Below are 13,079 nucleotides of genomic sequence, written 5' to 3'. Positions count from 1 at the left end.
TGCTTGTTCTGGTTCTTCCCTTGAACTTCTTCTATTTTGACGCCCGGGTGCTTGAGGAGGCATACTCTTGCACCCGTAGAACTGTAGTACCCGACGTCGAGAGCGAGGGGAACCTTTTATTGTCAATCCCCCTTTCGTCACTGAACCCGATCTCGACGGACTGTCGGTTTCTTAAGGTGGCGTTTGTGGGGCGTATACTCACGACGCACTCCTAGGAGGCCCCGGCAAGATCGGCGATAGCGTCTTGTTAGGTGTCCTGCTTCTAATTGTGGCTCCATGGTGGGTGTGGGGGCACATTCGTGAATGAATTCTTCTTTTCGTAATGATGATGACCCCTGTTTCGGCCGTTTCTGGTTTACCTTCTCAGGCTCGTGGGGTGGGCGACCAAGCCCCCGAGTCAGTCCGTGTTGGAAGACTGGGCTCTGTAGCCTCCGCTGCATTGGGCCCCGACCTTGCTCCTCCTTTGGCTTCTCTGACTCCTTCCCCTGGCTCCCCTCCCTCCTCTGTGGTTGGGTCGAGCCCCAAGCCCCCAGTGGTGACTACCTCGTCCCCTGGCGCGGCTCCTTCTCTAGTTGTAACTACTGCGCCTTTTAACCCCTCTCTCTCTGGGGGTTCTCACCGCCGTCCTCGTCACGGCCGCCCTCGCTTGATTCCTTCCAGTTCTGCTACCTATCAAGCCTTGTTTGGTCCCGCTTCGTGGCGGGACCAAATATTTTGATCTCCTCCCTCTTGATTCTGCGCCTCCTGACGATTTCTCCCTCCATCGACATCTCGTTGATTCCGTGGATGCCTCCATTACTTTCAACCCCACTCGTCTCGGTACACGTGTCGTTGCTGCTCCTTCTCAGGATGCTGCTTCCCGCTTGGCTGCCTTATCCTGCCTTGGCGAGACCCCTGTCCGGGTCTCGAAGAACGCTCAGTTGAATGCCAGTGTTGGCACTATTTTGCTCCCGCCCCATGTTGCGACCGGCGTTCGGGACCTGCGCGACTGCCACGACGATATTCGGCATATCCTTGCTGCCCAGGGCCATTCTATTCTCCAGGTGGACACGTTTACTCGTCCCCCTCGTGGTAGTCGCCGTCAACCCCTCTGGGTTGTGAAGATTACCTTTGATGGTAGGACCCTTCCACCCTCTGTCATTCTTGCTGGTGCCAGGTGCTCTGTCCAGGAGTACATTCCTTCTCCTCGGCTCTGCAACAAGTGCTGGAGGTTTGGGCATGGTGCCCTCCGCCGCTCCGGGACTGTCTCTCTCTGTCCTTTGTGTGGTGGCGAAGGTCACTCTAAGTCGGAGTGCACTTCTCCCCAGGCTCGTTGCCTCAACTTGCCCATCCTACCTTCTCCCGTGCATGTGTCCATTACAAGCTTGAGGCAGCCGTTCTCAACTTGAAGCACCGGGAGAGTTTATCTTTTCCTGAGGCGAGACGCCAGGTTCGCCGGCTCCCGCCTTATGCTAATATCTCTTATGCTCGCGTGTTGCGCTCTTCCTCTCCTCGTCCTTCCCGCCTTCCTCAGACTCACAACCGTTTCCGGGCCTTGGACCCTGCTGCGCCCACTGCCCCCTCCTCTGTTCCTTTGGGTTCTCTCCCGAAGGATCCTCCTTCTGGTCCTCTGTCTAGGGTTCCCCTTCCTTCTACCCGGTCTGTCGTGTCTCCTGTGTCTTCTTCCTCGTCTCCCTCCGTTCCTCCTTCCCATCCTTCCCCTCCATCTCTTGACTCTCCCCGCCGCCTGTCGGTGCTGGCTGATGTCCATCGCTCTCCAAACGGCCGTCATGTGTGCTCTCGTTCAGCTTCTCCTGTTGAGACGCTAGAATCCGTTGCCCAGTACGTGGTTGCTGGGACACCTGTCTCTTTACGTCAGAAGCGTAAACCTGGCTCCTCTCCTTCCTCCTCCCCGGTGGGTAAGAAGGTTTCGCTTTCTTCCTCGGCCCCTACTTCTGCCTCTCTCGCTCCTTCCCCTCCCATTTTGGTGGTTGCGCCCCCTGTTCCTGCTATGGAGGTTTCTTTAGCCCCGCTTCCCTCTCAGTTGCTGCCCTTGCTGAGGTACGCTCCCCTCTTTCTACCCCTCCTCTTCCTGCTGTTGTCCTTGCCTGCTCCTCTCCGTTGTCTCCTCCTCTTCCTCCTCCTCCTCCTCCTCCTCCTCCGGACCCTGCCCACCCACCTCTGATCTGTTCTCCCGTTTCCTTCCCTCCGTCTTTGCTCAGTTTACCCATGCCCCCTAACCCTGACTTTGCTGACCCTGATATTCTTTAACGTGCTCTGTTGCTCTTTCGCCTTTGTTTCTTCCTTGTTCACTGTTTTTGTCCTTTCTCTTCTCGTTGTTGTCCATTCTTCAATGGAACGTTCAAGGTTATTACGCCAATTTCCTCGAACTCCAACTTCTGATTTCGCGGTTTTCGCCCCTTTGTGTCTGTCTCCAGGAGCCGATGCTTGGTGCTCGTCCTGGTCGTTTTCGTGGCTATTCCTGTCTCCCCCCCCCCCCCCAGCTGTTGCTGGGGCTTCTAGTTCTTCTGCTCTTTTGATTCGCGCTGATGTTCCCTTTGTGCCTTTACTTTTTCCTTCGCCTCTCCATTGTTCTGCTGCTCGTATCTTTGTGGGGAAATGGTACACTGTTTGTTCCATTTATCTCCCCCCGAGTGTCCCGCTTTCTCTTCCTGATTTGAAACACCTCCTAGACTCCTTGTCGGAGCCTGTGCTCCTGCTGGGTGACTTCAATTGTCGTCATTCTCTTTGGGGTGACGTTCTGACGAATACCCGGGGTCGCCTTCTTGAGCCGTTTCTCCTCTCTTCTTCCCTGTCTGTTCTGAATTCTGGTGAGCCCACTCATTTGGACTCTCAGACTCGCACCCTTTCTTGTCTTGATCTTTCTCTCTGCTCTTCTTCTCTTTACTTAGATTTCACGTGGCAGGTTCTTGATGACCTCCATGGAAGTGATCATTTCCCCATCCTTGTTTCCTTTTTCTCTTTTCGCCCTTCCCTCTCTTTCCCTAGGTGGCAGTTTGCTAAGGCAGACTGGACCCTGTTTTCCCTCAGTGCTACTCTCTCTGACCTCTCCCTTCTGCCTCTCTCTCGTGTTCTCCTCCTTTTTTATGACACTGTCTTCAACGCTGCCCTCCGCTCTATCCCTCGCTCTTCCTCTCGGGGTCCACGAAAGTGCGTTCTCTGGTGGAATGCGGACTGTGCGCGGGCTGTCCACTGTAAGCGTGCAGCCTGGAAGAGGCACCGCCGTAGGCAGACGACCGATTCTTTTCTTTTCTTTCGGAAAGCGAGTGCGGTGGCCCGTAGGGCCATCCGTACGGCTAAACGTGAATGTTGGGCATCTTATGTCTCAACAATTACGTCCGAAACTCCTCTGGCCCAGATCTGGAAGCGTATCCGCAAGATAGCGGGTAAATTCGTTCCCGATGTTTCACCGGTCCTTCACCTCCATGATACTCTTGTAGCGGACCCGTTGCAGGTCGCTTCCGTACTGGGTTCCCACTTTTCTTCTGTTAGCTCTGGTCTTCATCTTCCTCAATCTTTTCTTCTTCGTAAACCTGTCCTTGAGTCTCGTCCTTTAGATTTCTGCACTCGTCTTCACCTACCCTATAATGATCCCTTCTCTCTCTCTGAACTTCGTTCTGCCCTGGCCCTCTGCGGTTCTACAGCGGCGGGCTTCGATGGTATTCATTATGAGATGCTTCGCCATCTCCCTCCGTGCACGTCTCAGTATTTACTGAGTCTGTATAATCAGATCTGGGAGTCGTCGTCAGTCCCTGAGGACTGGCTCGATGCCGTTGTCCTCCCTGTTCGCAAACCGGGGTCTCTGGGTACTTCCCCTAAGGACTTTCGCCCTATTGCTCTCACAAGTTGTGTCTGCAAACTCTTTAAACGTATGGTTAACGTTCGTCTGATGTGGTTCCTGGAACACCATCACCTCCTCTTCCCTTCTCAATTTGGTTTCCGCAAGTGCCGCAGCACGACAGATGTCCTGGTGAACTTGGAGGTCTATATTCGTACTGCTTTTGCTGCGAAGACCTCCGTTGTTGCCGTCCTTTTTGACCTGGAAAAGGCTTACGACACCACTTGGAGATATCATATTCTATCTCAACTTCATTCTTTTGGCCTTCGTGGTCATCTCCCTCTCTTTCTCCGCAGCTTCCTCTCCCGTCGTTCCTTTCGGGTGCGCCTTGGTACCGCGCTCTCTGCCTCTTTTCAGCAATACGAAGGTGTGCCCCAGGGTAGTGCTTTGAGCACTACTCTTTTTCTGGTTGCCCTCAATGGTCTTCTTTCTTCTCTTCCTTCTGGTGTCTTCTCCGCTCTCTATGTCGATGATCTTACCCTTTGCTGTCAGGGTGATGATTCGCCTCTCCTTCAGCGCCGGCTTCAACTTGCAATTGATGCCGTGTCGTCTTGGGCCACCGATCATGGCTTCAAGTTCTCTACTTCTAAGACTTGTGTCATGACTTTTACGCGGAAACGGGTTGTTCTTCGTCCCTCTTTATCACTTTATGGTCATCCCCTTGAATACAAAGATTCCGCAAAGCTTTTGGGGTTATTCCTTGACACTCGTTTGTCTTGGTCTCCCCATATCTCTTACCTCCGTGTTGAGTGCTCTAAGGCCCTTACCCTCCTTCGGGTCTTGTCCCATACTTCTTGGGGAGCAGATAGGCGCACTCTCCTTGCTTTACATTCCTCTCTTGTCCTGTCTAAGCTCGAATATGGTTGCCCTGCTTACTCGTCTGCTTCTCCTTCTACTCTTCGCCGTCTTGATGCTTTGCACCATACTGGGTTGCACCTCAGTTCTGGTGCCTTTCGTTCGACTCCCGTCCTTAGCTTGTATGTTGACACTGGCTTCCTGTCTCTCCAGGACCGCCGTGATCGCTACTGTCTTCGCTATCTTGCGCGGTCCTTACAACATCCTTCCTCTCGCCTCTGTCGTGCTTTAGCTTTTACCCCTCCTGCGGTTCCTGTTCCTCTTCACCACCTACCTCTTTCTGTCCGGTTATCTCGCCTCCAGGATTCTCTTTCCGTTCGTATTTCTAATGTTTCTCCTCGTGTTGTTCCTTCTTTGCCCCCGTGGAGAGTCCCTCTTCCGCGGTTTTGTACTTCCTTGACCCGTATCACTAAAGCTTTTACCCCTCCTACGGTTCTAAAACGCCTTTTCCTGGAGCACTTTTCTTCTCACTCCCGCTCCGTTTCTGTCTTCACCGATGGGTCTAAGTCGGCGGACGGTGTTGGCTACTCTGTTGTTTTTCCTGATCGCACTTATATGTGTCGCTTACCTCCGGAGACTAGTATCTTTACAACGGAACTTTATGCTATTCTCTATGCTCTTCGTCTCCTGCTTTCTCGTCGTCAGTCCTCCTTTGTAGTTGTTGTTGACTCTCGTAGTGCCCTCATGGCTCTCGGGTCCTTTAATCCGGTTCATCCAGTAGTTGTCGAGATCCAGCATTGGCTGTTTCTTGTTCACAGTAAATTTAAGTCGGTTGAGTTTTGTTGGGTTCCCAGCCATATTGGTGTGTCTTTAAATGAGCGTGCGGATGCTGCTGCCAAGGAAGCTGTCCGCTCTTGTCCCATCTCTCGTAAAGGCATTCCGTATTCCGACTTTTACCCGGTTATCCATTCCTCCGTCCTTACTCGTTGGCAGGCTTCATGGTTGTCTGTTACTGGTAACAAGCTACGCACTCTTAAATGTTGTGTTTCCTCGTGGCCGTCCTCCTTCCACCGTAACCGGCGGTGGGAAACAGCTCTGGCGAGATTGCGTATTGGCCATACTCGCTTAACCAATGGTCACTTGATGGAGCGCCGCCCTGCTCCTTATTGTCCTAGTTGCATTGTCCTTCTTACGGTCGTGCATGTCCTTCTTGAATGTCCTGACTTCCAGGACGAGCGTGTCTTGCTTTCCGACCGCCCCTCGCGGTCACCTGTCCCTCAATAGAATTCTTGGTGACTCGGATACTTTTGATATCGTTCGCCTTATGCGTTTTTGTTCTCGTATTGGCATCCTTGGTGATATTTAACGCCCTCTGATTATTTTGCGCATTTGATGGAGCTACATAGCCTTCCCGGTTTGGTGCCTTCTTTTGATAATTACTTACTTACTTGTACAGCCACTAGTATGCGTAGCGTTTCGGGCAGGTCCCTGGAATACGATCCCCGCCACGAAGAATCGTTTTTTTCAACCAAACACACATTTTACTGTTGAGTTAAACAGAGGCTTCAGTTAGGGATTTGCGCCCAGTAAATCCTCCCAGCCAGGATACGAACCCATGACAAAGCGCTCGCGGAACGCCAGGGGAGTGTCTTACCACTACACCACGGAGACATATATTGTGTCTGAAGTGTTAACGTAATTTTGGTAGAAATGTAGAGAGTGACGAGGCTGTCGGGAGTGACAGCCATCGCTCTGTCGAGTAACGTAAAATTCTCGGGAGAGTTTATCGATCCGTGGGATCGCTAAATCACTCACCCAAGTTTATCCCATTAACGTTTTGATAGCTTTAGGCTACAGGTGTCAGCAGTAACAATATATATGATCGTAGTCTTACAGTGTCCAGTGTTATTGTGTGTTATTTACTGAGGTGATTGCAACGTATGGACCAGTGTTCTAAGTGGTAATTAAAGCACTGGGGTCATTTGCAACAGTAAGTAAGTGTTGGGCAGTGTACTAATATAGTTTGATTTAGTGCACGTGTTGTGTGTGTTATAGCAAAGGGGTTGTCATTGATGGTGATTGATGCTAGCGCTGATCAATCACCGAGGTGTTTTGTGCAGTTCAGTAAGTCATTTTGGAGTCGTGTTCTAGAGGGTTCATGCTCTGAGAGTTATTTTCTGGGCTTCTGTAGTACTGTCATTGAAACCGGATTGTAACATAAATCACTGTAATTTGTTAGTGTGATTTATCATTGTCTTGGGTGAACTCGGCTCAAGACGAGTACTTGGGTTTTATATTCTCCTGTTATCTGGTAGGACATTGATGTCCAGTATTCAGTGAGGTGATTGCAAGGCAATTAATATAACGTAACCAAGGGAACACCTATCGCTTATAGAGAATTTGTTCTTTGACAATTTGAGTAACTTAAAATACGTTTTGTTTAATTACTCCCCTGCAAGCAGCTACAATAGTCTCAGGGTAGTCTAGCCATCAGCCAGACAAGAATTTTAGTATTGTCTGTCGTAATTAACGGTCAGTGGACGGGTAATTGACGTATTTCTGGAAGTCAATGTAATTAACTTTGATCCGTGTGTGATCGACTCACACGAAGGCTCCATTGTTCGATTAACGTAACGTCGTTATTTATCTGTCCGGAAAAACCAGCACTTGATTGACTCGTGGGAAGAGTAACGTCATTTTAGAATAACGTAAACGTGGTGATTAGCATCCTCAATCACCTGAATTGGTCTAAGTATGGTAGGCTCAGACGGAATTCATACCTTAATGTAAATTGCTGAGCCAGTGCGAAAGGTTGTGTATTTAACTGATTAATTATTGATCTTGAGGACTAATTAATTGCTCTAATTGTAATCATGAGTGATTACTGTTCTCTTAACACTTTGGACATTGTAAAATGCCAACTATCGTTGAGTGATAGTAACCATAACCCTGCAAGTCACACTCCATTATTAAATTGAGACTGCTTCTTGAGTTTTCGACTAAATATATATGGCACCACACAACAATAAATTATTGTTGTGAGAGCCCAGGACTTACTCGCTAGATTCGCTTCGGCGAATAGTGAAGGTCAACGGCCTAAGATTTTTGTTTTTATTTTTATTTTTACATGCAAGCATGCAAGTTAAATACAATAAACACATGAAAAGAACATAGAAAACATAACAAAACAAAACAATATACCACCGGCCAGAAGGGCCGACAGCACAGTACAACAAATCGCAAACATGAGAAATGCTTGAGAAACACAGCATACATCAAGACACAAAATAGAAAACCTTGTCAAACAAGCAAGCACAGTAACATTACAAAACAAAACATTATAAAACAAAACAAACATCAAGAGGTATAACATCATGCAATCAAGAAAACAAAACATAGTAACATACACAAGAACAAAACACAACATAAAGGACATCATGAAATAGAACAAGAAAATCACACAGCACGCAACAAGCCAAAATAAAAACACAAATAAAAATAAAAACAAAAACAAAAAACAACACATTCTAGCAATGCAATAGTAGAACACACATGGGAAAGTAACAACACAAAAGCAAATACAGGAATAAAAACGCCCTCACCAAAACACCGGCCTCGCAACAAATAAGGGAGAGGCACGGGCACAGAATACAATAGGGCAAACAAAAGGCCATAGGGGCACACAACACTACAGTAACATGGAATCAGCTGACATATTTACCCGGGAACAAGACCCGGGGGAACTGCACATTGAACGCCTCCCAATGCAGCCACCTCCCCCAAGAGGCCCGACCCTCCACCGGGGACGCCCTGTCATCCGGAACCCCGGCGGTGTCACTCTGGAGGCGAGTAGCCGCCACCCTACTCCATACACCGGGAACCTGGCCATTACGGAAGTCCTCTGGCCTTTCAGACAGCAGGAACTCGGCAACAACGGCCTCCAGGGCCCCAAGGCGCAACCCCACAGAGACAGGACACCACCACAGGGGCACCAGCAGCCACGGGCACACAACCACACTGCAGGGAACCAGGGCGGCTCGCATCCTTTCGTAAAGTCACTACCAGGCCACACCCGGCACCAGCATCCACACTCCCTGGCAGCGGAAGCCACCACACCCTACTGAGGAGAGACCCCTGGCGAGAAAGGAACAGAAGGCACACCCAAGACATGGGCACCAGCACCAGCAGGCACATGTGCCTCCGCCACCACTAACCGCGGAGACAACGACGCATCCGGGTCCACACCACCAACACCCGAAGACCCACAGTCACTGAAGTCCCCAACATCGGCCCAGGCAGTAGACGAACGCCTGGAATGTTTGGGCTCCGGCCGGATATCGTCAGAGCCGGAAGCAGACCCAGAAACACGGCACCACTAGCTGGACGAACCGACGCTCGACGCAGAACGGCAGCAGCCTCTACCACAGGGGGAACCGGACCACACACAGCAGGAGGCTCCACAGCCACCTCATCACCCAGCACAGTAGGGACCCGAGGTGAGGATACAGGGCCAGGCTCAGCAGCCGAAGACGAGGTAGCAGACAGCGATGCTTCACAGGGAGCACCAGGAAGGCCCACGGAAGCAGCAGGGCCAATGACAGGAGCAGGAGAAGCATCCGACGGCACCACAACATGCGGAGGAGGGTCTGCAACAACCGGGGGAATGTTGGGCGACACTGGGGGAGCCTCATCAGCTAACGGGAAGTTCACCTCCTCACCCCTGGAGTCGTCCTCCAGAGGGAGCAGCGGGAAATCGTCTTCATGGAACAAATTCACGGGAGCAACCGGATCAGCAGTGCACCCGGCAGCCTGATGCCCCAACAAGCCACACCGGAAACAAGTAGGGGGTTGTCGGGCATAAAACACCCCCACATAGTACCCTAAAAGATCCAGATTGAACGCCTCCCAATGCAGCCACCTCCCCCAAGAGGCCCGACCCTCCACCGGGGACGCCATGTCATCCGGAACCCCGGCGGTGTCACTCTGGAGGCGAGTAGCCGCCACCCTACTCCATACACCGGGAACCTGGCCATTACGGAAGTCCTCTGGCCTTTCAGACAGCAGGAACTCGGCAACAACGGCCTCCAGGGCCCCAAGGCGCAACCCCACAGAGACAGGACACCACCACAGGGGCACCAGCAGCCACGGGCACACAACCACACTGCAGGGAACCAGGGCGGCTCGCATCCTTTCGTAAAGTCACTACCAGGCCACACCCGGCACCAGCATCCACACTCCCTGGCAGCGGAAGCCACCACACCCTACTGAGGAGAGACCCCTGGCGAGAAAGGAACAGAAGGCACACCCAAGACATGGGCACCAGCACCAGCAGGCACATGTGCCTCCGCCACCACTAACCGCGGAGACAACGACGCATCCGGGTCCACACCACCAACACCCGAAGACCCACAGTCACTGAAGTCCCCAACATCGGCCCAGGCAGTAGACGAACGCCTGGAATGTTTGGGCTCCGGCCGGATATCGTCAGAGCCGGAAGCAGACCCAGAAACACGGCACCACTAGCTGGACGAACCGACGCTCGACGCAGAACGGCAGCAGCCTCTACCACAGGGGGAACCGGACCACACACAGCAGGAGGCTCCACAGCCACCTCATCACCCAGCACAGTAGGGACCCGAGGTGAGGATACAGGGCCAGGCTCAGCAGCCGAAGACGAGGTAGCAGACAGCGATGCTTCACAGGGAGCACCAGGAAGGCCCACGGAAGCAGCAGGGCCAATGACAGGAGCAGGAGAAGCATCCGACGGCACCACAACATGCGGAGGAGGGTCTGCAACAACCGGGGGAATGTTGGGCGACACTGGGGGAGCCTCATCAGCTAACGGGAAGTTCACCTCCTCACCCCTGGAGTCGTCCTCCAGAGGGAGCAGCGGGAAATCGTCTTCATGGAACAAATTCACGGGAGCAACCGGATCAGCAGTGCACCCGGCAGCCTGATGCCCCAACAAGCCACACCGGAAACAAGTAGGGGGTTGTCGGGCATAAAACACCCCCACATAGTACCCTAAAAGATCCAGATTGAACGCCTCCCAATGCAGCCACCTCCCCCAAGAGGCCCGACCCTCCACCGGGGACGCCATGTCATCCGGAACCCCGGCGGTGTCACTCTGGAGGCGAGTAGCCGCCACCCTACTCCATACACCGGGAACCTGGCCATTACGGAAGTCCTCTGGCCTTTCAGACAGCAGGAACTCGGCAACAACGGCCTCCAGGGCCCCAAGGCGCAACCCCACAGAGACAGGACACCACCACAGGGGCACCAGCAGCCACGGGCACACAACCACACTGCAGGGAACCAGGGCGGCTCGCATCCTTTCGTAAAGTCACTACCAGGCCACACCCGGCACCAGCATCCACACTCCCTGGCAGCGGAAGCCACCACACCCTACTGAGGAGAGACCCCTGGCGAGAAAGGAACAGAAGGCACACCCAAGACATGGGCACCAGCACCAGCAGGCACATGTGCCTCCGCCACCACTAACCGCGGAGACAACGACGCATCCGGGTCCACACCACCAACACCCGAAGACCCACAGTCACTGAAGTCCCCAACATCGGCCCAGGCAGTAGACGAACGCCTGGAATGTTTGGGCTCCGGCCGGATATCGTCAGAGCCGGAAGCAGACCCAGAAACACGGCACCACTAGCTGGACGAACCGACGCTCGACGCAGAACGGCAGCAGCCTCTACCACAGGGGGAACCGGACCACACACAGCAGGAGGCTCCACAGCCACCTCATCACCCAGCACAGTAGGGACCCGAGGTGAGGATACAGGGCCAGGCTCAGCAGCCAAAGACGAGGTAGCAGACAGCGATGCTTCACAGGGAGCACCAGGAAGGCCCACGGAAGCAGCAGGGCCAATGACAGGAGCAGGAGAAGCATCCGACGGCACCACAACATGCGGAGGAGGGTCTGCAACAACCGGGGGAATGTTGGGCGACACTGGGGGAGCCTCATCAGCTAACGGGAAGTTCACCTCCTCACCCCTGGAGTCGTCCTCCAGAGGGAGCAGCGGGAAATCGTCTTCATGGAACAAATTCACGGGAGCAACCGGATCAGCAGTGCACCCGGCAGCCTGATGCCCCAACAAGCCACACCGGAAACAAGTAGGGGGTTGTCGGGCATAAAACACCCCCACATAGTACCCTAAAAGCCGGACAGAGGATGGAATGTCCAACCGCAGCCGCATCCCGGGGGTACGAATGTTTGTCTTCACACCCGAATACTTCCCAGAGGACAGCGAGCTCATCCACACACTGATGACGGGACCATACCTCTGGAAGAAACACCGGAGGAGGGTCTCAGGAAACTTCATGGGGGCGCCATGGACACTCACGTATGTCACAGCACCACTGCAGTCCGAAATGGCCACAGACCCATTGCCGTCCTGCAGTAGCAACGTACGCCCCTCGTACTGTCAGAGAAAATCCCGGTACACTGCCTCACCCACAAACTTTATGATCACCCGACGAGCAGTGACCAGCTCGACACCATAGACGTCCTGGATCGGGACCTTGAGCATGTCACTCAAGACCAAGTCCATAAGAGGGTAACCTGCACGGCCAGTAAACTCCAAACCTATGGAGTTCACCCTCACGACAGCTGGAAGATGGCCGCCCATCGCAAAAGCACCACGTCCACTCCACCAGGAACAGCAGGGAGGGTCGAGACACCCACACCCCCTGCCGGCAAAATCGGCAACTGTGGGAAATTTTTACCCACCATATCTAATTATCATCTAAGAAATGTATTATTTCTGTATCATATCAAAATCATATCTAAAATCATATCAGAATCATTATAGATACAACTTGATCCTAGAAGATAATGTCACTTGAATCCCGTAGGCATAGGGCCCTATAGATGCCTACGTGACTTTGTGCATGATCTCTTTTGGATCCAGAAGCTTCTAGAAGCATTTTTAATTAAAAAATTATTGGAACATTGATTCAATATCCGGTAGGGATGAAAATCGAGTCCTTATTAAGAATCAGTGGTACTATCAAGTACTACTTATAATCTTTATATCCTATATCAAATTATATTATAATCACATCTTATTTCAATCATAAGTCTAGACTGTAAAAATAATCAATCAATATTCATAGAAGACTTCCATGCTCTGGGAGCATGGGAGGGGATCTGGGGCAGAAGTGCCCATGAGAGCCCAGGAGGACCGCGCGTTTGTTGAAAACTGTGAACATGTGTGACGGATCCTTAGCGAACATTACTAGCTCAAGGACACCTTATCTAATATCTTTATCACTAGTGAACACTCTAGAACTGGGGGAGTACCTGGACAATATCTACAAGGAAAATTCTAGAACATTTACATAAAATAGGAGTGTATAGTGGAGCTCACAGTGACACGGTTTCCACCACCTTCATTCCTAATCTTCATCAACTATCATTCTTCTGCAACTG

At 52.1% G+C, this 13,079-nt stretch overlaps 2 protein-coding genes across 2 annotated transcripts; both read left to right on the top strand.

Moving 5' to 3' along the window:
* The first annotated feature begins 10,092 nt into the window (after positions 1-10,092).
* On the top strand, positions 10,093-10,590 carry LOC138357186 (loricrin-like). The gene has a single exon (XM_069313866.1). It carries the CDS (start codon positions 10,093-10,095, stop codon positions 10,588-10,590), a length of 498 nt encoding a protein of 165 aa, XP_069169967.1.
* A 646-nt stretch (positions 10,591-11,236) lies between these two features.
* On the top strand, positions 11,237-11,734 carry LOC138357119 (loricrin-like). Its single transcript, XM_069313783.1, has one exon. It carries the CDS (start codon positions 11,237-11,239, stop codon positions 11,732-11,734), a length of 498 nt encoding a protein of 165 aa, XP_069169884.1.
* The last annotated feature ends 1,345 nt before the right edge of the window (positions 11,735-13,079 follow it).

This window comes from Procambarus clarkii, chromosome 1 (assembly GCF_040958095.1).
Source record: "Procambarus clarkii isolate CNS0578487 chromosome 1, FALCON_Pclarkii_2.0, whole genome shotgun sequence".
NCBI classification, from domain to species: Eukaryota; Metazoa; Arthropoda; class Malacostraca; order Decapoda; family Cambaridae; genus Procambarus; species Procambarus clarkii.
The sequence above is the reverse complement of the archived record's forward strand: the minus strand, read 5'-3'. Positions and strand labels throughout refer to the sequence as shown.

Coding starts and splice junctions, on each gene's coding strand:
- LOC138357186 (XM_069313866.1), top strand. CDS start 10,093: ATGTTTGGGCTCCGGCCGGATATCGTCAGAGCCGGAAGCAGACCCAGA.
- LOC138357119 (XM_069313783.1), top strand. CDS start 11,237: ATGTTTGGGCTCCGGCCGGATATCGTCAGAGCCGGAAGCAGACCCAGA.